The 26,082-nt window shown below is 34.3% G+C and overlaps 2 protein-coding genes across 3 annotated transcripts in view; both read left to right on the forward strand.

The window, feature by feature from the left end:
- Positions 1–4,009: 4,009 nt before the first annotated feature.
- On the forward strand, positions 4,010–16,525 carry LOC127169566 (uncharacterized). 2 transcript variants are annotated; one of them, XM_051117037.1, is made up of 9 exons: positions 4,010–4,400; positions 6,772–6,945; positions 7,036–7,193; positions 8,984–9,182; positions 9,920–10,016; positions 10,128–10,299; positions 10,384–10,533; positions 14,789–14,910; positions 16,264–16,525. In XM_051117037.1, exons 1-9 carry the CDS (start codon positions 4,165–4,167, stop codon positions 16,327–16,329), a joined length of 1,374 nt encoding a protein of 457 aa, XP_050972994.1. In that variant the 5' UTR covers positions 4,010–4,164; the 3' UTR covers positions 16,330–16,525. The 2 variants fall into 2 exon arrangements, with proteins under 2 accessions (XP_050972994.1, XP_050972995.1); XM_051117038.1 differs by having other exon boundaries at positions 4,026–4,107.
- Positions 16,526–17,814: 1,289 nt separating this feature from the next.
- Positions 17,815–26,082, forward strand: part of fgd1 (FYVE, RhoGEF and PH domain containing 1) — a 74,410-nt gene continuing 66,142 nt past the window's right edge. Inside the window, 1 exon segment of the mRNA XM_051117022.1 lies at positions 17,815–18,794. Coding sequence (XP_050972979.1) covers positions 18,647–18,794 — 148 coding nt within the window. The 5' untranslated portion in view covers positions 17,815–18,646.

The raw sequence follows: 26,082 nt of genomic DNA on the forward strand, positions 1-26,082 counted from the left end.
GAAAATGCTAAAATGCAAGAAAGTCCTCTTTTCTTTCAGATGCGTTTTTCCATGTATTTTTAGATATTTTTGCCTTGCGACAAAAGTTTAGATTTGTCAAATCTATAAATACCCCTTCCAAACAGGTCTGCGCATGATATATGGGAGACTAGAAGTGTCTCTTTAAATAAATTAAGGCTCACCGAGCCTACATTTATTTGATCCAAAACAGTAATATTGTGAAATATATATATATATAATTTACCATCAGCTAATATGCTGATTTTATCAGCATATAATATATCAGCTAATATGCTGATTTTCTGTTCAAGAAAGATTTATTATTATTATCAGTATTTAAAACAGTTGAGTGCTGCTGTTCTGCTGTTTTCAACATAGTAACATTTAATGTTTTTGAGCAGCAAATCAGAATATTAGAATGATTTCTGAAGGATCATGTGACTGGAGCAATGATGATAAAAAATCAGCTTTGTCACAGGAATAAATTACATTTTAAAATATATTTAAATAGAAAGCAGGTATTTTAAAAAATAAAAATATTTCAGAATGTTTTTGCTGTACTTTGGGGTAAATAAATGCAGGTTTGGTGAGCAGAAGAGACTTCTTTAAAAACATTAAAAATCGTACTATTTAGAAACTTTGGACTAAAAAACTGTGACTATTTACAGTTTTATTTACTTCACATATATTTTTTTAAAGTCGAAAAGGTTAACCATAATTGCAAATACAGCATTGTCTGAATATATATAAAAAATGCCTTTTAAACAGCATGTTAAAAAAGCATTTGGCGTATTGCTTTTTAAATCAGTTTTTAATCCTGATATGCTTGTTTTTTCTGTTTATCTAAATCATGAAACAGAGGCCATTTATGCCAGCGAAACTCATATGTTGTGCAATTTTAACTTCTTTCAATTACACACTTACCTTGAAATTGACATTTTCATCAGCCCAAGCTGTAAGCAAGCAACAAGTGCTGTGAGGTGACGTTTGCAAGATAGACGTTTGTCATTTATTTTTTTCCAACTTCCTCTTTTGACACATGAATGTGATAATGAGGTAAGAAAAAAGAAAGAAAAAGAAGAAATGAGAGTACTATTAGGGGACGTCCCATATCTACTTACAGCTGAAAAAGTGTTACATTCACAGTCTTGGCAGAAAGCAGAAAAGAAAGGCACTTAAAGAAATGCACATATTTGTAACCATTACCTTTAAAACTGAATCAACACCAAATGCAAATGATATCATGACTCCATAAAAACTCATTTTATATTTTATATTAGATTTTACACGGTGAGATTTTTATGTATTTGGTATTCTTGAGAATGTTTTCCTTACATTCAGTTGAGCTTATTTTTGTCTCTCGTCTTCCTGCAATCAAAAATCACTTGCTCGGGTATTCAACAACACTCGCGTCTGAAACAGCGAAAACAGAATAAATCTGACAGCTACAATTTCTTGAGAGGCACTAAATCCATACTAAACCCATCACTAGATAGGCTTAGAATAGAATATAATGAAATATGTACAATGTTAGATAACGGATAAAAATAAACAGATGAATGCCCTACCGGGACATTTCGCGGCCCTGTATTTTAAATCTGAGGCATTTTTGTTGTTTTCAATGACATTTTTGCACCAAGCACTGCTTAATTTCTGACCCTGCCTGGAAGACACAAAAAAGTTGTGACAGACAGATACAAGGGCGTAGAATTTAGTAGGGAGGCTATAGACATGTCTTTACGAATATCCAGCGTCAACTAAATTGTCCCTAGCACTAATTTTGATAAAAAAAAAATAAATATATGTGTATGTAACCACTGTTGTTGTAATTTCTACCACATCTGAAATAGGTCATACCACTGATGTTACGTGAAAAGTTAGAGAAATATGCTAGAAAACTGGACGTATTTAAGGACGCACTTTTAATAAACGAGCGGTGTAAGAACGTATAAGGTAGCCGAAGTGTTTAAAACATACATGCACAGTTCAGTTGAATGATAAAGTTGATCCTCTTTATGTTTTTATGCTGTTTTGTGTTCATAAGGGTCAATTTTTCAAAACTGAGCTTTATACAACATCCAAAAGCTGAATAAATAAGCTTTCCATTGATGTATGGTTTGTTAGGATAGAACAATATTTGGCTGAGATACAACTATTTCAGTATATGGAACCTAAGGACGCAAAAATCGCCTTTGAAGTAGTCCAAATTAAGTTCTTTGCAATGCATATTACTAATCAAAAATTAAGTTTTGATATATTTACAGTAGGAAATTTACAAAATATCTTAATGGAACATGATCTTTACTTAATTTCCTAATGATTTTTGGCATAAAAGAAAAATCTATATGTTTGACGCATACAATGTATTTTTGGCTATTGCTACAAATACACCCCAGCAACTTAAGACTGGTTTTGTGGTCCAGGGTCACACACATACATATATATATATATAGGTATGAGATGACTGATTTCCTATTGAACTGTCACCAACTATTTTAAATATAGTGAATTAAGCTACAAACTCGATCATAATGCACAATGTTTCCATCTAAGATGTATTTTGAGGTGCAGCTCGTCATATTATTCGACTGTTTCACTAGTTAGCTGTAAAGTGGATACTTCACCTGAATATGTTCGTAGATTTGTGTTGGAAGTTATCTTTGAAATTAAAATATCTTTATTTTATTTGTAAACATCATACTTTTCTCATAAAAGTCATACTTAAAAGTCATAATAGTTCAAACTTATGTCATAAAAGTGAGCGAATGGAAAGTAAACACGGCTGAAGACGCTAAAAGAGTAACAGACAAACTGAATCAATTGAGTGAGTCATTTTGCCTACGATGGAACCGCTCCGATTGATTCAAACTCGTGACTCCGATCATCCAGCTCAAGTGATTCACTAGCAAAAAAACAGATCAAAAGAGCCATTTATTTTCGAATTTCAACATCACTTGTACTGATTTTAAAAAGCGTGTATAATGATGGGTGAAACAAAGCTTTTGGAAACCGCGAGTCAGGTAAACCATTACGTCGCAAAATGATTCAATGTTTCGATCGCGTATCGGAACTTCGGAACGGGTTCGCGAATCATTTCGCAGCTTGATTGGCGAATCATTTGATTCAGATCGGGACTTCGATGCGAGTTCGCGAATCATTTTCGTGAATCTTTTGAGTCAGTTCGGAACTTCGGAGCGAGTTCACGAATCATATCACGAACTGAGCCCCCGGCGTCCCAGTGTCCATACTATCCACCCTAAATTCTATGTGATACTAGTAAATTTCAATACTATTTAGGGCAGATAGGGTGGATAGTATGCATGTTGGGATGCAGGCCCGATCTGAAATGATAGTTTGGGAATCATTATTCAGATCGGGACTATAAGGAGCCTGGATTAAAATCGAAACTTCGATATTGTAAATCTTTTTTTTTTTTTATTAAACAGTACAAAATATCAAACCATTAAGGCAGCACAGTTAAACCATGGTACCACTCCCATACCAGGAAACTACCAACAGTTGTCAACACATTTTAACTAAGGATATTATATTATATTATATTATTAAAAAAATAAATAATAAAAAACAGAAAAAAACCTTTCTGTTCATTAATGAATCCTTAAGAAATGTATCACAGTTTCCACAACAAATACGAAGCAGCACAAATGTTTCCAAATAATAAGAAATGTTTCTTGACCAGCAAATCAGCATTTCAGAATAATTTCTAAAGGATATTGTGATACTGAAGACTGGAGAAATGATGCTCAAATTGTAAATATTTGACTGTATTTTTATTTTTATTGTTTTTAACAATAAATGCAGCCAAGTTTAAACAAAGACATTACCATCCACAAACTTTTAAACGGTAGTGTATTTTCTGAAAACTTCAAAAAGGGAAGTAAAATGATTCCTGTAAGTGAATATGTTGTGGTGTATCTAGTTCTAAAAGAAGTTAAACAAAATGCAAAACGTTCTCCTGTTCTCCGGCCTGTAGGCGGAACCACTACCGTGCACGATGATGGTTCATGAGACAAATGAATTGAAAGGTGGCGTGGTGCGCGTGGGGTGAAGCCTTCGGGGTTTTCGTATTAGTCATATTGATAGAAGGTTTGCGTGTTTGCAAGTCATTTCTTTTGTGTGTGTAACAACTCCCCGCGGTCTGCAATGTGGGGCGAGGTATTTTTGGCCCTCGTCGCCGTTGTCTGTGCTGTGAGTAGCGATAGAAGTTTGGAGGACAAGGGCCGCGTTGAGTTACAGCGAGTGCGTGAGTTGTCGCAGCAGCCGCGCTATGGCGAGTGTTGGTCTCGAGCGCTGGAGAAAATACAGTCGAGCTGTAAGGAGTTCAGTGATGATGTGCAGAGCAAGATCGCCTTGTCCTTCACGCACTGCCACCTGCAAAGGTCAACAGCTTGTTTTACTGGAATCAGCTGAAAAACAGGTGGAACCAGCTTAAGGTTTGCTGGTCTTCCGTGGTTTAAGATGATCTTCTAGTCTGGCCAAACTGGTGCTCGGCTGGTAACACATCCTGACTAGTGTCCAAAACCCCTGACAGACCAGACTGGGAGACCAGCGAACCAGTGTGTCTTAGTTTAAACTGGTTTTTCTTTTCCCTAGCAGGGAAGATGTGTTTACTACAGTTTAGATCTATTTATAGACATTGTTTTATCTATCAATCTATCCTTCTATTTATCCATCTATCTATCTTTCTATTTATACACTTGGTGTTCTATCTATCGTTTTGTCTATTGTTCTATCATTCTATTATCTATCTATCTATCTATCCATTGTTCTATCCATCTATTTATATATCTGTTGTTCTATCTATTGTTCTATCATTCTATTATTGTTTTATCTATCTATCGTTTTATTCATCTTTCTGTCTATCTATCGATCCGTCTATCGTTTTATGTATTGTTCTATCTATCTGTTCCATCTATCATTGTCTGATGTTCTATCATTCTATTACTGTTCTATCCATCTGTTCTATCGTTTTGTCTATTGTTCTATCATTCTATTATCTATCTATCTATCTATCTATCCATTGTTCTATCCATCTATCTATTTATATATCTGTTGTTCTATCTATTGTTCTATCATTCTATTATTGTTTTATCTATCTATCGTTTTATTCATCTTTCTGTCTATCTATCGATCCGTCTATCGTTTTATGTATTGTTCTATCTATCTGTTCCATCTATCATTGTCTGATGTTCTATCATTCTATTACTGTTCTATCCATCTGTTCTATCGTTTTGTCTATTGTTCTATCATTCTATTATCATTTTATCTATCTGTCTATCTATCTATCTATCTATTCTATTTATCCGTCTGTCTGTCTATCATTCTATCTTTCTGTTTATACATCTGTTGTTCTGTCTATCGTTCTGTCTGTCGTTCTATCATTCTTTTATCGTTTTATCAATCCGTTATTCTATTCATCTATCTATCTATCTATCTATCGATCTGTCGATCTGTCTATCATTCTCTGTATTGTTCTATCTATCCATCTGTTCCATCTATCATTGTCTGATGTTCTATCTATCATTCCATTACTGTTCTATCCATCTGTTGTTCTATCTATCATTCTGTCGTTTTATCTATCTATCGTTCTATCTGTTGTTCTATTGTTCTATTATTGTTCTGTCATTCTTTCAATTATCTATCATTCTATCAATCTATCATTTTATCTGTCCATCTGTTATTCTTTCTATCTATATTCTGTTTATCGTTCTATCACTTTATTATTGTTCTATCGTTTTGTCTTTTCATTTTAAGTTCTATTTATACATCTGTTCTGTCTATCGTTCTATCTGTCTGTCTATCTATATCTATTATCTATATATATATCTATCTATCATCTGCCTATCTATTGATCGTTCTATCTATACATCTGTTGTTCTGTCTATCTATCATTCTGTCATTCTACCAATCTCTCTTTTGTTTTATTGTTCTATATATCATTCTGTCTATTGTTTTATGTATTTATCTATCGTTATTTCGTTCTGTTGTTCTATTAGTGTTCTGTCTATTATTCTATCTGTTCATCTGTTGTTTCATCTATCGTTCTATACATCTGTTCTGTCTACCATTCTTTCTATCTATCTATCTATCTATCTGTCTATTGTTCTGTCGTTCTATCGTTCTACCTAATGTTCTGTCTATCAATCTCTATTGTTCTGTCTATCGTTTTATCTATTTATCTATCTGTCGTTCTGTTAGCATTATTTTATCTGTTATATCTATCATTCTGTATTCTGTTGTTCTATCTATCCATTTGTTGTTCCATCTGTTCTATCATTCTGTCTATCATCTGTTGTTCTATCAGTGTATCATTCTATCAGTTTATTGTTCTATCTCTCTGTCATTCCATCTATTCATCTGTTGTTCTATCTATCTCTCTCTCTATCTATCTATCTTTCTATCTATCTATCTATCTATCTATCTATCTATCTGTCTATCTATCTCTCTATCTCTCTATCTATCTAGTTTATATTTTATTTAAAGCCACACCAAGTGTCTGAATTAACAGGTCAGTTTGGTTTAATATGAATAAATATTGCTTCATTATACTCTGTATATTAAAAAAGCATTATTTGCATTTTACTTTCATTAAAATTATTTTTGTATTAATTGCATTTTGCATCATCTGTTGCTGTCAGCGACTGTATCTGAACAAACCAGATGAGAACCACTAACTTAGCCGCAATGTTTTGACTTTATTGAACATTAAATATTCCCTGTGTTCTGTCTCTGTCTAATTGTTTATTTCAGGTCAGGTCGTAGTTTCCCAGAGTGTCCCGAAGATAGTGATGTCAAAACCTGCACCCAAGACATGGATCCTGTGGCCTTCAACACCTACACCGAGTTTTTCACCCATGCACACAGTATATGTCATTATTTGCAGAGTGAGCGCTGGCAACAAAGAGCTGAGAACACCATTCACCGGTACACAACTCCCCAGATGCATATTTACAATGTGAAAGGTATTTATCTGTATAAAATATTAATGTGAGCCAATGTTCATCTGTGTTTCAGGTTGACAGAGAGTTCAGCGGGGGTTGCGGAGCAGTTGGCCTCCACCCAGCGGATGGCAGAAGATCTGGTCGTGGCCCAAAGTGCCGCGCTTAAATCCCAGGAAAGCATCCTTCGTAATGGAGAGGAACTCAAGAGCACCCTGCAGGACTCCACTCAAGGTGATGGCCAGTGTATTAAAGAGAAGGGAATATGCTTGGTGAAGTGTGATGTCTGGTTTAGAATCACTGATAGTAAAAGTCTAGAAATAAAATGTTAAAATAAAACTGGGAAAACAGTTACATCGACGGAATGTTTCAAACTCCCAGAATCCCTTGAGACTCAATCAAACTTCCCTGCTATGTACTGTATTTCTCCATTCAAACTCATTCAAACTCCTCTAATATTTCTAAACATGTTAGCAACATGCTAGTAACTTGCTAATGATGCTAGAAACATGCTAACAACATGCTAGTAATTTGCTAATCATGCTAGCAACATGCTAGTAACTTGGTAATCTTGCTAGAAACATGTTAACAACATACCAGTGGTATGCTAGATACATGCTAACAACATGCTGCTATAATGTCAATTATGTCAACAATGTGCTAGTGAAATGCTAATCAAGCCACAAACATGTTAAAAACATGCTAGTGACATGCTAATCATACTAGATTCATGCCAACAACATGCTAATAATGTTAGAAACATGCCAACAACATGCTAGCAACATGCTAATCATGTTAAAACATGTCAACAATGTGCTAGTGACATGCTAATCAAGTTAGAAACATGCTAGTAACTTGGTAATCTTGCTAGAAACATGTTAACAACATGCCAGTGACATGCTAATCATGCTAGAAACATGCTAACAACATGCTAATCATGTTAAAACATGCTAGCAACATGGTAACAACATGCTACCAATTTACTAGTCATGTTAGGAAAATGCTAGTCTTGTTAGAAACATGCTAGCAACATGCTAGTAACTTGCTAATCATATTAGAAACATGCTAGCAACATGCTAATCATGATAAAACATGTTATGACATGTTAATCACATTACCGTGTTACTAACATGTTAATCTTGTTAGAAATATGCTAGCAACATGCTAATCATGCTAAAACATGTTAACAACATGCTAATCATGTTAAGACATGCTAGCAACATGCTAACAACATGCTAGCAATTTACTAGTTATGTTAGTAACATGTTAATCTTGTTAGAAACATGCTAGCAACATGTTAATCATGCTAAAACATGCTAATCATGCTAGATGCATGCTAACAACATGTTAGTAACTTGTTAATTATGCTAGAAACATGTTAGCAACATGCTAATCATGCTAATCTTGTCAACAATGTACTAGTGAAATGCTAATCAAGCTATGCTAATTCAGTCTATTTCAGACTGAAAATCATCAAACTTTAAACTTTTTAAATCTTTTAAAACGTTTTAATACTTGTTTAAACTAGCTGGTCAGGCTTTCTCAAGCCTCAAGTCAAAGTTTGTCTTGACGAACCTTTTTATCTAATTATTTTTATATTTTGATCTATAACTGAAGAATTAACATATATGTAATAAAATTATAGAAATAAATTTTGTATAAAATTGTATGCAATTTAGTCTAAAAATATTATAAATAAACATAAATGTGCATAAAGGTCAGATTAAGATCTCATGCCACCTCTCACTGTTATTTTATGCCAGTTCTTGCAAGTGTCTGCACACTTGCGTTTATTCTGGAATGAATTCACTCTTAACCACTTAACATGCAGACTCCATTCAGACCGTTTTGTAGATAATTTCAGCCTGACAGAAATGTCTTATTTTTTGCATGTTGCAGAGATGAGGCAATCAATGCCAATCAAACTGTAGTGCGTGCTTGACCTCAAAACGTCTTGTCTTTTACTTCATTTTTGGCATGTGTGGCTGTGATCCACACCGAGCTCAAATGTATGAATGTTTCAGGCCTGAGAGATGTGTTTGCGGAGATGAGGCATTCTGCGCAGGAGCAGCAGGTGGCGTTTGCGGAAATCTTTAACCGAGTAGCTTTCCTCCAGAGCTTCATTATGTCTGAAACGCACACGTTTAGTTCCCTCTTCTACAACGCCCTGGGCTTCTGTGCCTCTTTCCTTCTGACGTCTGTCCGGCGCACAGCTGGAGCAAGGTGAGAATAAAACCGATCAGTCACTGCAGTGTTTCTAAAATAGATGATGCTGTACAAAAATAAAAATGATTTCCAAAATAATTTATTTCATGACCCTTACTGACCTTATATATTTATTTATTTTTTTCTGTTTTTTTCTTCTTTTTTTTTTTTATAATATAAGGTTTCTTGTAAGGGGGGGGTGAATAGTTTTATTTATCAAGGGTGATAAAGACATTTATAATGTTACAAAAGATTTCTATTTCATGCTTCTATTTCAGTGTTGTTCTTCTGAACTTTCTATTCATTAAAGAAACTTGAAAAAATTCTACTCTGCTGTTTTCAACTTAATAGTACATGTTTTTTTGAACAGCAAATCAGAATATTAAACTGATTTCTGAAGGATCATGTGACTGGAGTAATGATGCTAAAATTCAGCTTTGAAATCACAGGAATAAATTACATTTTAAAATATATTCAAATAGAAAGCAGTTACTTTAAATAGTACAAATATTTCAAAACTATACCATTTTTGCTGTATTTTGGATCAAATTAATGCAGGCTTGGTGAGAGACTTCTTTTAAAAAAACATTAATATATAAGTAATATATAATATATTTATATATTTTATATATATATAAATATTTAAGTTAATGTCTGAATTTTAATTTCTTAAATGTTGAAGTTTGAATGTGCTTCATAGTACATTATACTTCATATTTACCCTTTTAATAAAAATGACTCGTGTTTCATTTTAGATTTTTCCTTTTTGGACTTGTGGCTGTGAATATATACCTCGAAAGGATGATCTGTAAGACGGTGTTGGAAAATGAGGACCATGGTTTTCAGCAGATGGTAAGACTAGTGCATAATACTGAAATAGTCAATGTTGTCTAGGCTTAAAGTGCAGAATTTAAGCAAAATTCTGTAAAAACGAATTTACATACTCTCAATCTTTTTCTATAGGAGAAAATTGCCTTTTTAGTTGGTCTTCTGAGAAAATCCATGGTTCTCATTGGCTTCCTTGTTCTGCTGTACTTCGCTCTGCGCTACCGGAATATCAGCCGAGAGAGTCTTGAAATTCTGAGGGAGCTCAAAGAGACTCGCTCTGATCTTCAGCAAGCCTTGCAAAAAGCAGGTATCTCCAAGAGAGCAGCTACCTTGACATTTAAAGGGTTTAGCTCCAGAATTTGTTCTTGATCTATCTTATGATACCGTCTAGAATGTCTCTCGGCGTCTGTGGATGAATGGAAGCGGTCCGGACGGAAACATTGGCAGAGCAAGTGGGAAGAGAGCGTTGACAGTTCGGTTGTTCTGCATCCCTCTAGCGTCGTGAATGCGGCCCTGTCCACGTTCTCTGCGTCTCCTGACAGTAAGCGCTGCTTCAGAAAGAGCTGACGTTAATCAATCTGCATGTTTCAGAAAGGGGACCTGCAGATGATGACGTAAATTTGTTTTATGAAAGATATGCAGTTCATCATTACGTAAGATGCTTTAGTTAAATAATGGTTTAGTTTAGGGATGTTTCGGTTGTTTTTCTTAGTCGACGCTCATTAACCGATTATTAACTGTTGACTGACAAGATTATAAAAAGCTTAAGTAGTACATCAGTAGGTTGGCTTTCTCTAGCTACTTTCTCTTTAACTTGCTAATTATGCTAAAAACATGTTAACAACTTGCTAATCATGTTAGCAACATGCTAATCATGCTAGAAACAAGACTAGCAACATCCTAACAAATTGCTAATTATGTTAAAACATGCTAACAACTTGGTAATCATGTTAGAAACATGCTAGCAACCTGCTAATCCTGTTAAAACATGCTAGCAACCTGCTAATCATGTTAGTTAGAAACATGCTAGCAACCTGCTAATCATGCTAAAACATGCTAGCAACAAGCTAATCATGCTAAAACATGCTAGCAACTTGCTAATCATACTATAATCATGTTAGAAACATGCTAGCAACCTGTTAATCATGCTAGCAACAAGCTAATCATGCTAAAACATGCTAACAACTTGCTAATCATACTATAATCATGCTAGAAACATGTTAGCACCTGCTAATCATGCTAGAAACAAGACTAGCAACATCCAAACAAATTGCTAATTATGTTAAAACATGCTAACAACTTGGTAATCATGTTAGAAACATGCTAGCAACCTGCTAATCATGCTAAAACATGTTAGCAACCTGCTAATCATGTTGGAAACATGCTAGTAACCTGCTTATCATGCTAAAACATGCTAGCAACAAGCTAATCATGCCAAAACATGCTAGCAACTTGTTAATCATACTATAATCATGTTAGAAACATGCTAGCAACCTGTTAATCATGCTAAAACATGCTAGCAACAAGCTAATAATGCTAAAACATGCTAGCAACTTGCTAATCATACTATAATCATGTTAGAAACATGCTAGCAACCTGTTAATCATGCTAAAACATGCTAGCAACTTGCTAATCATACTAGAATCATGTTAGAAACATGCTAGCAACCTGTTGATCATGCTAAAACATGCTAGCAACAAGCTAATCATGTTAAAACATGCTAGCAACAAACTAATCATGCTAAAACATGCTAGCAACCTGTTAATCATGCTAAAACATGCTAGCAACCTGTTAATCATGCTAAAACATGCTAGCAACAAGCTAATCATGCTAAAACATGCTAGCAACTTGCTAATCATACTATAATCATGTTAGAAACATGCTAGCAACCTGTTAATCATGCTAAAACATGCTAGCAACTTGCTAATCATACTATAATCATGTTAGAAACATGCTAGCAACCTGTTGATCATGCTAAAACATGCTAGCAACAAGCTAATCATGTTAAAACATGCTAGCAACAAGCTAATCATGCTAAAACATGCTAGCAACCTGTTAATCATGCTAAAACATGCTAGCAACCTGTTAATCATGCTAAAACATGCTAGCAACAAGCTAATCATGCTAAAACATGCTAGCAACTTGCTAATCATACTATAATCATGTTAGAAACATGCTAGCAACCTGTTAATCATGCTAAAACATGCTAGCAACTTGCTAATCATACTATAATCATGTTAGAAACATGTTAGCAACCTGTTAATCATGCTAAAACATGCTAGCAACAAGCTAATCATGCTAAAACATGCTAGCAACTTGCTAATCATACTATAATCATGCTAGAAACATGTTAGCACCTGCTAATCATGCTAGCAACATGCTAGTAACTTGTTAGTCATGCTAGAAACATGCTTGCAACCTACTAATCATGCTGGAAAAAAAATGCTAGTAACTTGCTTATCATGCTAGCAACATGCTATAATCATGCTAGAATTATGCTAGTAACTTGCTTATCATGCTAGAAACATGATAGCAACTTGCTAATCATACTATAATCATGTTAGAAACATATTAGCACCTACTAATCATGCTAGAAATGTGCTAGCAACCTGGTAATCATGCTAGAAACATGTTAACATCTTGTTAATAAGGCTAAAACATGTTAGCAACTTGCTAATCATGCTAACATCATGCTAAAAACTTGATAATCATGGTAGAAACATGCTAGCAACTTGCTAATTATGCTAGCAACATGCTAGAAACTTGGTAATCATGTTAAAAACATGCTAGTAACTATCTGAGACGATCTATCTATCTGACTGTATTGCCTTCAAAACATTCAAACTTTAACCATTTAAAGCTATTTTAAACTTCAACTTAAAACTGTTTTGTTCTTTAAACTTTTTACGTTTTTTTAAACTTTTTCAAACTTTCTGGTCCGGCTTTCTCAAGCCAACTTAAAACTTGTCTTGACAAACTTTTTTATCTAGTTTTAAATTAGAATTTCATTATTTTAAAAAAGGACAAGTGTCTGTGATCCGTTAAAAATACCAACATTTGTTTTCCAGTGATTAATTTTACATGCGCAAAAAGCAGCAAACAACAAAACATGAGGATTCACATGGACACATCACATCATGCACCTGCAGCGCTTCTGCGAATGGAGAAAAACATAAAAAGGCTAGGCTATAATGAATGAATAGGCCTATACGATAAATATTTTAGTTAATTAACAAAACAAAAGAAAAAACTGTGCAATAAGTAGCTAGTAAGCACAGTTTTGATTTTTGTGCTGTGCGAAAGGAAGACGGCTTCTGTTTTTCTTTTTTTTACAAAAGCACAAAGATTTGTTTTTATTGTGAATGTACGGTTTCAATTATCTGTATGACTAGAAGTCGTTTCCACTGTTAGAAGGAAAAAAATCAAGTGAGACAGTTAAAGGAGAAGTCCACTTCCAGAACAAAGATTCACGTATAATTTACTCACCCCCTTGTCATCCAAGATGTTCATGTCTTTCTGTCTTCAGTCAAGTCAAGTCAAGTCTTTTAAAACCTTTATTTATATACCGCTTTTAACAATACAGAATTGTGACAATTAAGTTATAAAGAAATAATGTTTTTTGAGAAAAAACATTTCAGGATTTTTCTCCATATAACGGACTGATATGGCGCCCCAATTTTGAACTTCCAAAATGCAGTTTAAATGCAGCTTCAGACGATCATAGACAAGGAAGAAGCGTCTTATCTAGCGAAACGATCAGTTATTTTAATCAAAATAATACAATTTATATACTTTTTAATGTCAAACGCTCGTCTTGTCTTACACTGCCTGGACTGTTTTTGTTCTGGTTCATGTCAGTTAGTGTATGTGGAAAAACTCCCATCTCATGTTCTCCCTCAACTTCAGAATCGTCCTATATCACTGTTTTACCTTTTTTGTTAAGGGTGTTTGATCTTCTTTGCATGTTCACTTTGTAAACACTGTGTCTGTACTTCTGCAGTGATGTAGGATGATTTTGAAATGATTTTTGAAGTTGAGGGAGAAAATACAAGTTTTTCGACATACCCGAACTGTCTTGAGTCAGAATACACAGAGCTCAAGGAGAGTAACGCAAGACGAGTGTTTGAGATGAAAAAGTATATAAATTGTATTATTTTTATTAAAATAACCGATCGTTTCGCTAGATACGACCCTTCTTTCTTGACTGGGATCATTTACAGCCACATTTGTGATCGTTTGCAGCTGCATTTAAACTACATTTTGGAAGTTCAAAATCGGTGCACCATATCAGTCCATTATATGGAGAAAAATGCTGAAATGTTTTCCTCAAAAAACATAATCTCTTTACAGCTGAACATTTTTATGAGCAAAGAAAACAAAAATGACTTTATTCAACAATATCTTCATGAGAGTATCCTGACAGGCCTTGAAGGTGTCAGTTGTGTTGCTGTGTATCCAGAGTCAGAAAGCTCTCGGATTTCATCAGAAATATCTTAATTTTTGTTCTGAAAATGAACAAAGGTCTTGCGGATTTGTAACAACGTCCGGATGAGTAATTAATGACAGAATTTTCAGTTTTGGGTGAATTATCCCTTTAACTGTATCCAACACCTAAACATAACTACTACAACAACTGCATTACTTACTATCCATAAGCAGCAAATTAGAAGGGAGAACGCTTAGTTAATAGTTATTAAGTGTGTCTTAATCTAAAGTGTAAACAGTAATATTTCAGTTATCACTCTAATTTGTTGAACTAACATCCTAATTCCATTGCAAATTTATATTGTCATCAGCCCGACATTATGAGAGACCAACCGCCTCAGAAACCCTGAAGAGACGTCAGCGGCGCACATCGGGGTCTCGTTCGCGGACGTCTTCTGTCACAGTGTACAGTGTGCTGGTGGATGACAATGAGGTGATGTACATGCATTAATATATGTATTAATACAGGAATGTTTATATAATGTGGTTCCTTTGCTGGAAGATTATTAGTAAAGATTATTTAAGAATTTGGAATGATACGTGTTTCATAGTACAGTGAGGTTAAAATTAATCCCTTTAATAAAATCACTTAGACATTAATGCATTGCTTTTAGGACTTGAATATACATCTTGAAAGGATGAGCTAATGTGGTTTCATTCCAGGAAGATGATTAGAAAATAATTTAAATTTCACTTTGTTCCACACACCAATTGCCACACTGCCTCATATTTGCTGAATGATTTCTTACTGATTTTGGGGTGTTGATTGTTGAAGGCCTAATCGTGATTTCACTACATCCAAAGAGTGGCAGAAAATTTGCAGACTATGTGAAAAAGCTTATTTATAAGTCTGTGTTTATTTAAAGTTCTATCTAGTATTGAAACATTTTCCCACTCCTTCTCAGAGCAATATTTGGACATTTGATTTTATTTTGATAAATACTTTAGAACATACACCACCAGTTAAACGTTTTTGGACAGTAAGATTTTTAATGTTTTTAAAGAAGTCTCTTCTGTTCACCAAGCCTGCATTTATTTGATCTAATGTACAGCAAGAGCAGTACAATTTTGAAATATTTTTACAATTTAAAATAACTGTTTTCTATGTGAATATATTTTAAAATGTAATTTATTCCTTTGATCTCAAAGCTGAATTTTTAGCATCATTACTCCAGTCACATGATCCTTCAGAAATCATTCTAATATTCTGATTTGCTGCTCAAAAAAAAGTATGATGTTGAAAACAGCTTTATTTGACACTTAAAGTTCAGAACAGCATTTATCTGAAATAGAAATATTTTGTAACATTATAAATGTCTTTATCAACACTTTTGATTCATTTAAAGCCCCCCCAATGCTACAAATTAAGCATTGATCACAGGAATCAATTACATTTTAAAATATATTCAAATTGAAAAGAGTTATTTTCAAATTGTTAAAAATTATTTAAAAAAAAATTCTGATTTTGCTGTACTTTGGATCAAATCAATGCAGGCTTGGTGAGCAGAAGAGACTTCTTTAGAAAGAAGGCATTTTCCAAGATGCAAGGCCGGAAAATCACATTATTGAAATTTTTCACTTACATAACAAAACATTATTTGTCAGTCATTTTTAAAATTCCACAACTCTCAGCTCTCATTTCTAGCACTTTTCTCAATAATATTTATCCATTTCTAGCCAAATAATTACAGATGTTTATTGCAAAAACCACATGGCATGTGATATCCAGCTGTATTTTGGTTGCAAATGTCTGTATGCTAATATATTTTCATTGTTTCCCCAACAGCCGAGATATAGCCTGAGAAGTCGGAAATCTTTGTGTGGTCCGGAGGTTAGCGGCGTGAAGGACTGATGCAGAAAGTCAGGAAAAGGTTTGACTGCCATCTAACGATCTAACAGAGTTGCTGGATCATCAGAAAGACCTAAACCCTCAGAAACATGCCAGATCAGACATGAATGTATACTTTGTTTTTAATCTTTAAACATTATATTTGTTTCTTCAGATGTTTTATTTTTACATATACAATAAATAAATTACAGTGTATCAGCTGAAGGTGTAACTTCTTCTGTAAACTTCTTGCCCTTTAGGCTGCTGCTACAAGTAAGGCAGGTTAATTGTTTATCTGACTTTCTAAGCAACACTGACATCTAATGGCCAAACGGTGTAATTGACGCCGCCAATTATAGAAGAGGCTCAAACCACCTTCCCAGTCAAATACTGTCATCACAGTAGTTAGTGGTGGGCAGGTCCTTTTTGCTCTTTTTCTGTTTTTAGTTAAAGTGGATTGAATTGTGTGTTGTATATGACACACGCATGAATAGATTAGGAGTAGTGTGTATGTCATACCTCCAGTGATTAGGCAGTGATGATAAACATGCAAAAAATGCATTGCATAGAGAGACGTGTGAGGAGATCCAGTGCTGCAGCTGGACAGAATCGACTGACTCAGCCTGTACGAACTCAACTTACATAAACATTGCAGAGTTTGATGGCGCCCTTTCCACCCATAACATGTTCATTTATGGGAAAACGCACTAGGAAGGTTCACACCGCAGACAGAAAGGCAAAAAGCCGGGTTAATCTCACAAAAACCTGTCGTGGACGTGTCAGATGTATTTTTACTCAAAGAGCATAAGTTATTAAATTATTAAAAAAAAAAAGATCTCTGTTATTTAATTTTTTTTTTTTTTTTTCGCACATTTTCTTTACAAATTACAGATTATTATTTATTGTGATGGAGATATGTTGTGGTTTTTATGCGTTGAGTATTAAGATCTTAAATGGAGTTAAAATGACTTTGTCACTTAAAACAATGAATTCATCATTAGCCATTAAGGCTTATGTGTACAAAGGAGTGCTGTTAACCTAATGACAGCCAATTTGATCCACCCAAATTCAAAACTGGTTAAAAAGTTTAGTTTTTTTTCCCCTCTTCCCTCTAAAACTTCCTCAGCCCGAGCTACTGGTGCAATCTAGGTCAAATGGGACGAGTCCATGTTTACAACCACTTAAGGTCCCCTCCAAAATCCACATATTTTTATGGGGTGTAAATGTTTAATTTCTGAAATATAAACGATCTCCCCGATTTGGACGCGCAGGGGTTTCTTTACAGGAAGGGGGAACGTTCAAATCCTTTGAAAGTTTTTCCTTTGCATCAGGTTTCAAGCACAGACCCTTAGGAAAAGAAAGGGAGAAAAAAAAATGAGAAACAGACTTTGGGAAAAGAGGGGAGAGAGAGAGAGAAATAGAGGGGGTTGAAGCTCGGTTTCATATGTCCTGGAAGAGGAGGAGGAGGAGGAGGAGGAGGTTTTCAGTTTAACACACTTTGGCGTTGTCGAGTCCCACAAAAGAACAGACAAGCAACCGGTGGAGAGCGACGAGAGCGGAACTGTAACATTTCAACATTGTAACAATGGAGCGTTGCGACATTGTATCGTTTGTTTTGTTTGAGGATCCCGCGTAAAAAAAAAAAAAAAAATCCACGCCGACAGCCGGAGGAGTTTTCAAACGGCGAATGTGGATTGTGTTTGAAGCAGCTGAGTGTGCATATTTTCGGATACGGTTCTACCGAAAGGAAACGGGGGGGAGAAACCGTCGGAATAATAACGACAATATGCGGCGCCGTTTACATTCCGCACGCAGAAGTTTAGGGAAGATGAAATGGGAAAGTTGGTTTTAAAACGCGCGAGCCAATGTGGTTCTTCGAAGCTGTTTTGCATTGGAAACGTCACGTTGTAACGTTAATCTCTTCTGTTATGGATTTATAACGCTGTTCGCTGCTTCTGTACGTTCTGTGACCGCGAGCCTGCAAATGGCATAAGAAGATGATTGAATTCCACAAAGGTCATTGCGCATTGGGAGCTCTGTGTGTCACATCTGCTTGGACTTGTACGTGGTTTTGGTTCGACTGATCGTTGATGGCTGTTTCTGTTCGGATTTACTCTCCACCGGCTGATCAGGGGGGATCGATCCGCCTGATTCACCCTTTCCAGCATCTACAGGAGGACGAGGACGACCTCGGGACGCGAGAGTGCCTGGTGCTTTTGGATCTGGACTGTTTTGAAGATTCAGCTTTTATATCTGGACCTGGATTATAAAGCCCATTCCCTGGAAATAATCATCCGCGTCTTGCGTCCTGTATGTCTGCGTGAGGGTTTTGCAGGCAGGGATGCAGCTGAATCGACCCAAGAGCGCGCATCTCATCAGCTCCAGTCCGCACAATTCATCCTCCTATTCCAGCCAGTTCAAAAACATGCGCTTCTCATACCACATCAGCAGCGGTTTACCCAGTCCACAGCCTGCCCTGCGCAGATCAGGTGAGTCTGGATCTTATCTGACACTCTAGATGATATGACACGTGCCATTTGCATTTCTTCTCGGTGTCGGTGAATGCAGTTCTGCCAAAGCGTCTGACAGAGGTGACATTGATGTGCATTTACATTTGTGCGTGTGGCAGACGCTTTTATCCAAAGCGACTTACAGTTGATGTATGCAAATATCGATGTGTCAGTGACAAATAAGGACGATGGGAAAAAACCTACTTTATTCTGCCAACTTATTAGAAAAGTAATGGCAATATTAATGTTGAAAGCCTATGCTATTTTTCCACATAAAATGAGATTTAATTACATTTTTAAAATGTGTTTTTAATTTTTCTTGACCTTGACCTGAGCGTGACTTTTCGTTAAAAGGTCAAAAAAAAATAACAAAAATAATATAATAAAATTGTAATAATAAATATATATTTTTTAATAACACAGTCATGAGGTCCTGTCTGTTTTGATAGTTTTCTTGTCACATGACAACAAAATGGCTTCCTTCATGTTTGTTATCCCACTCTGATTTTATTTTTTGATGACAGCTGGATTTATTTTTGGGGAAAAGAAAAAATCTCATTCTCATCAGGACTGTATTTATATAATCAAAAATACAGTAAAACTGTAACATTGCAAAATATTTTAAATTACTTTTAAATTGTAATTTAAAAAATGTGAAAACGTTTTGTTACTTTTCTATTTAAATGCTTGACTGCTTTATTTAAAAAAGATATAAAAATATTGTAAAATAAATGTTAAAATAGTAATGCGTATTATACACATTTTACAGTATTTTTAATTTTAATGTTTTGTTTATGCCAAATTCACAGTTTTTTTTTTTTCCCCAGAGTAATAATTTAAAAATTAAATTATGCCAAACTGCTGTGAAAAAAAAAAAAAAAATATATATATATATATATATTTTTCTTCAATGTGACATTTTGTCTTTTTCATTATCTCTGGATAAACAAAAACAAAATGCGATTAAAAAAAAAAAAATTGTTTTTGAAAAAAGGTTTTTAAAGAAGGTTTTGAAGGCTGCATTTATGTGATCAAAAATACAGTAAAACTGTAATATTGTGAAATATTTCAAATGACTTAAAAAAAATTATTTTGAAGAGTAACGTTTTAAAAAACTTTTCTATTTTAATGCTTGACTGCTTTTTTTATTTTAAAAAGATGTACAATATTCTAAGCTAGAAATTTTAAAATAGTAATATTTTTTGTTAATGCCAAATTCACTTTTTTTCCCTCAGAGTAATAATTTAAAAATGAAATTATGCCAAACTACTATGAAAAACATTTTCTTCAATATGACATTTTGTCGTCTTTATAATCTCGGGATAGTTATATTACCTTGCCATTTTTTCTTTAAATCTGCTTAAACAGCTTTAAAAGGTCAAAATATGATATTTTTAATAGCATGCCGATTTTATTTTTGATGACTCCCTGCAATTAGGGTGAGATTTATTTTTTTAAAAATGTTTTTTATTTGATAAAAAATTGAGTAAAACACTAATTACATTTTAAAATGTAAAAATGTGTAAAATTTTACATTTCTTTTACTATTTAAACAAAGTTTAAAATAGTAATATTTCACAATGTTAATGTTTTTAATGTTTTATTATATTTTTTTCAAAGTATTAATTTAAAAATGAAATTGTCAAACCACAATAAAAATAAAACATTTTCTTTAAAAACATTTAGTCTTTTTCACTTTGACATTTATTTTACTCTAAAGCTGCTTCATATCAGTAACCTTTATTTTGGAAACTGAAACATGTTTATCATAGAGTCATTTTTTGAATTAATTGATTTTTTTGTAAATGGTTCAATATATCCGGACACAAATGAGCATTATTGACCCACAGTATATGTAGCGAAAGATCTGGTCTGGTAAAGCGAAGCTTGCAGGTTCAAACCCCACAAGAGTCGATCCATTAACTGTGACCATTGTGTCCTTGAAAAAGACTCTTGACCTTTGCTGACTCCAAAAACAGAAGCTTTTTTGCTACAATTGTTACAATTTGCTACAATTGTTATATAACAATAATGTTAACAACAGACGTAAGTAATGCTTACACAGATTACACGTGCACACGTTGTGACCCTGTAAATCGCGTTGGATAAAAGCTTCATCCAAAGTGTTGATGTAAACGGAAACAGAGAGGTTGAATACTTGGAATGCTTGATGTTTTTCTCTCCGAGAGCGAGCTTTGACTCCGGATGTCTTTAAGACTAAAAAAATGCCACCACTCCAGTCCTTGTGTTTAGCATATTGTGTAGATGCTTGTCCCAGAAAAATCACCCTTGCACTATATTAAGAGGAGGCCAAGCTTATTTTAATGATTACCAAAAGAAATCAGCATTCGTCTTATTTATCCCACACAGCACAGAAGCAATTGTGCTCTGAATGGATGTGCCCGAAGACAAGGTCATCAGTCAAACTGGCATAACGTATTATCCTGCCACGGCACGTTTGTCTCGGAGGACGCCGTGTCACTAAATCAATGCCCTACGTTCAGAATGACATTTTCATGCGATTCCCATTTATAAGAAGATAATGCTCCTGTATAAAGAGCATGCAGTGTGTATCTTTGATGGTGCAGTGCAATATATTGGCACGGTAATCTACAGTATGTAGATAAACGTGTGTTGGCGATGCATGTTCGTCGTGCATGTAATGATATTCACGTGCTCCGCTGCTCACTTGCTGATAAGGCAACAGCGCAGACCTCGAAGCCTGACCGGGGTTTCTTTTTGGTGCTACGCTGCCATGTTTGTACTCGAGCGCGTGTGCGGTTACTTGAGGGTCTGTCAGTTTGGGATATTTACTCAAGCACTGCACTGTGAAATCCAATTAAATGCGTCTGGAGTTCAGTTCAGTTCAGTGGGTCGCATCTGCGCTGACCACCAACTCGCTAGCGGCTTTCGGAAACGTGTCAGTGGTGTTTGATGCACTGGAAGGCCAAACACATGAAGAGTCGCACCGGGTGAAGGTCTGCTTTAATAACTCGTGGTGTTTGCTCAATCTACTGTCCTTAAAGAGCTCCTCTGGTGAAGTTGTTCACGGGTCTGTGTGGTGTTTTTAAAGGAATAGTTCACCCCTAGAATTAAAATTCGGTCAATTTGTCACACTCAGGTTGTTGCAAATCTGAGTACCACAAAATAAGATATTTTGAGGAACGTTGGTAACAGTTGCCATTGACTTGGCCATAGTATGGAAAAAATACTACAGAAGACACTGGTTTCCAAATGTTATGTTCTTATTTAGGTTAACCTCAAATTGTAATATTTATTTGAATTGAAATCTTGAAAATATTGCAAACCAACATAGTTGACAGGCAATTAATGTACTCCTTGAGAATAGGTTTTTTGAGATCAAATATGAACTACCAGTTTTTTTTTTTTTAAAGAAGTCTTTTCTGCTCACCAAGCCTGCATTTATTTGTTCCAAAGTACAGCAAAAACTGTAAAAAATTTTTTAAAATATTTTTACTATTTAAAGTACTGCTTTCTATTTGAATATATTTTAATGTCATTTATTTCTTTGATTTCAAAACTGAATTTTTAGCATCATTACTCCAGTCTTCAGTGTCACATAATTCTTCTGAAATCATTCGAATATTCTGATTTCCTAATTATTATTGTTGAAAACAGCTGAGTAGAATTTTTTTTCAGGTTTCTTTGATGAATAGAAAGTTCAGAAGAACAACATTTATCTGAAATAGAAATGTTTCTTAACATTATACATGTCTGTATCATCACTTTTGTTTAATTTAAAGCATCCTTTCTAAAAAAAAGTATTAATTAAAAAAAATTAAAATATATTCAGATAGAAAGCAGTTATTCTAAACAGTAAAAATACTTCAGAATTGTACTGTTTTTGATGTACTTTAAATAAATGCAGGCTTGGTGAGCAGAAGCGACGTCTATCAAAAACATTAAAATCTTACTGTTCAAAAACTTTTGACTGGTAGTGTAGAAATAAAATTATGTGTTCAGAATGTCACTGAAGAAAAAATAGTTTTGTTTATTTTATTTATTCATGTATGTATTTTTTTTTTCCCATATCATAGTTGACCGAATTTTTGCAGGCATGAATAAAATTAAATATTTTCTTATTAAAATTAAATATTTTCTTATTCTAAAGGTTATACATTTAAACTCAGTCTATTTTTCTAAGGTGTTTAGATTCTAGAAATACATTTAATATCAAATAATCTTTTTGTAAACATTTTTAAATATTTTTTTTAATTGATTATTTTAAACGAGAGTCACACAGCACAATATACAAACATTGCAAAAGCTGCATTTTAAAAAGGTCAAATTTATTTTTAAAAGCTCAAAATATTATATTTTTAATAGCATTTTGTTTTTGAAAAAGGTTTTTTCTAAGGTTTTGAAGGGTGCATTTATTTGATCAAAAATACAGTAAAACTGTAATATTGTGAAATATTTGAAATTACTTTAAAAAACTATTTTGAAAAATGTGTAACATTTTAAAATACTTTTTTATTGTAATGCTTGACTGCTTTTTTATTTTAAAAAGATATACAAATATTTTAAGCTAGAAATTTTAAAATAGAAATATTTCACAATAATGTTTTTAATGTTTTGTTTATGCCGAATTTTTTTTTTTTTTTTTAAATAATTTTTAATAATAAAATAAAAATAAAATGATGCCAAACTACTATGAAAAACATTTTCTTCAATATTACATTTTGTCTTCTTTATAATCTCTGGATAGGTATATTACCTTGACAGTTTTTTACTTGCAATCTGCTTAAAGAGCTTTAAAAGGTCAAAATATGATATTTTTAATAGCACGCCGATTTTATTTTTGATGACTCCCTGCAACTAGGGTGAGATTTATGTTTATAAATCCATTGCAAAAGCTGTATTTTAAGGCAATTTCAAGCAAACAGAAAAATGCACAATATATATGTGTGAGATCATTGCATTTATTCCCTTACAGGATCAAATATGATATTTCTGACAAAATTGTTAGTAAAAATAATTGAAGCATTAAAGTCGACAGGAAAAGGAAGTTGCGTTTGTCATTTCTTTCCTATTGTCAAATTTGATTTCACGGTGACTTCAAACTGTGGTGCTGCAGTATTTGCATATGAATTTTGCTTGAAATTGTGTGGCGTACATAGCTGTTCTTCCATGAACAATCCATGAAGATATCTTGTTTACTCAGTCTGTGTAATTCAGCAAAATGAATATACCCCAGCACATCATAATATGTTAAAGAAGAAAGAATGAATGTGGAGTAGAAATAGCACTGTCTGTGGCTGATTTAACACACGAGGAGCAAAATGATCTCACTTAGACTCGTGAACAGGATCAGTTTCCATTGTCACCCATAAAAATAGCATGTGGGTGTTTTAATCTGCTGTTATTTTGAAACATTTTCATCCTCATTGCATATGACTGTAACAGATGGGGTCATCGGGTTTTTTTGTGTAGGCATTGTTACCCTAAACTCACTTGGATCTGGTATAATCAATATAACAGCTGTGTCAAATGTGTTTGAATGCTTTTCAAGAGTCTCTTGGTGGATTTGCAATTTAAAGGAGGGGTTGAATTTATGTGCGTTCTTCACGTTGACATTATACATAAAAATTTTCGGTCTCCTATGTTCACCAAGACTGCGTTTATTTAATGAATAATCCTGTAAAATTGTGAAAAAATATTACAAATTAAAACAACTGTTTTCGAGTTGAATATATTTTAAAATTTTATTTATTTCTGCAATGCAAAGCTGAATTTTCAGCATCATTACTTTAGTCTTCAGTGTCACGTGATCCTTCAGAAATCATTCTAATATGCTGATTTGGTTATTTTTCATTTTATATTATTGCGCCATGATTTTACTGCGGTGCTTTTTTTTAACAGGAAGGCCTGGGTGGAAACTTATGTTAGTCTTCACTTTAAAGGAGAACGCCACTTCCAGAACAACGATTCACAAATAATGTACTCGCTTCCTTGTCATCCAAGATGTTCATGTCTTTCTGTCTTCAGTCGTGAAGAAGTTGTTTTTTGAGGAAAACATTTCAGGATTTTTCTCCATATAATGGACTTCATTGGTGCCTGTGAGTTTGAACTTCCAAAATGTAGTTTAAATGCAGCTTCAAAGACTCTAAACGATCCCAGCCGAGGAAGAAGGGTCTTATCTAGCGAAACGATTGCTCATTTTTTTAATACTTTTTAAGCACAAAAGCTGGTGTAGCACAGGCTCTGGGATGTGCGATCACGACGCTACGTACTGTTGAATCACGTCGAAAGGTCACGTGGAACTACAGACCCAGTGTTTACAAAGCGAATGCGCAAACACTAAGAAAGTGCAAGTCAAACGCTGTTTACAAACAAAAAGGTACAACGATGTCCTCCTCTCAAGTTTTAGGAGAAAATAAGATGAGTTTTTCTCCATACTCAGTACACAGACGATCAACTTACACATGATTCGTAGCAGTGATGGGAAGTTCAGATCATTTTACCGACTCGGACCTTTGAGTCTAATTCAGCAAAATGAACAAATCTTTTTTTTGAATCATTTTGTTCATTTTAGCAAAATATAATTAAAATGTTACGTGTTACTTCCCTAACACATCTACTGCTTACACAAATGTTGATCACACTACAAACAAGACAAAACTATAATGCTATAAGAAACAGAAAAGATTCATTCATTGTTTACCTGGGTCTTTAGTCTATGATTAGCTCACCTCACCTCTCATCTGACAAGCTTTCGGGTTCGAGTCATTCGTTCATTACGTGACGCCCCATAAGATGAACGAACCACTCGAAAAACCCGAAGACTCCAAACAGGTGAACTAATTCCAGTACAGAACCTAATAGGATGTTGTGCAGCTAAACGACTCACTCCCTGAGACGACTCGTTCTTCCCGAGTCACATTAAAGATTCGTTCAAAATGAAAGAATCGTTTAAGAATGACCTGTGAACGCGCATCCCAGAGCCTGTGCCACACAAGCTTTTGTGCTTAAAAAGTAAATAAATTTTACTTTTTGAAAACAATGACTGATTGTTTCGCTAGATAAGACCCTTCTTCCTCAGCTGGGATTGTTTAGAGCCTTTGAAGCTGCATTTAAACTACATTTTGGAAGTTCAAAATCAGGCACCAGTGAAGTCCATTATATGGAGAAAAATCCTGAAATGTTTTCCTCAAAAAACATAATTTCTTTACGACTGAAGACAGAAAGACATGAACATCTTGGATGACAAGGGGGTGAGTACATTATTAGTAAATTGTTGTTCTGG

The sequence above is a fragment of the Labeo rohita genome, chromosome 8 (assembly GCF_022985175.1).
Source record: "Labeo rohita strain BAU-BD-2019 chromosome 8, IGBB_LRoh.1.0, whole genome shotgun sequence".
NCBI lineage: Eukaryota > Metazoa > Chordata > Actinopteri > Cypriniformes > Cyprinidae > Labeo > Labeo rohita.

Coding starts and splice junctions, on each gene's coding strand:
- LOC127169566 (XM_051117037.1), top strand. CDS start 4,165: ATGTGGGGCGAGGTATTTTTGGCCCTCGTCGCCGTTGTCTGTGCTGTG. Junction 6,946..7,035: donor GCTGAGAACACCATTCACCG/GTACACAACTCC, acceptor TCTGTGTTTCAG/GTTGACAGAGAGTTCAGCGG. Junction 10,017..10,127: donor ACCATGGTTTTCAGCAGATG/GTAAGACTAGTG, acceptor CTTTTTCTATAG/GAGAAAATTGCCTTTTTAGT.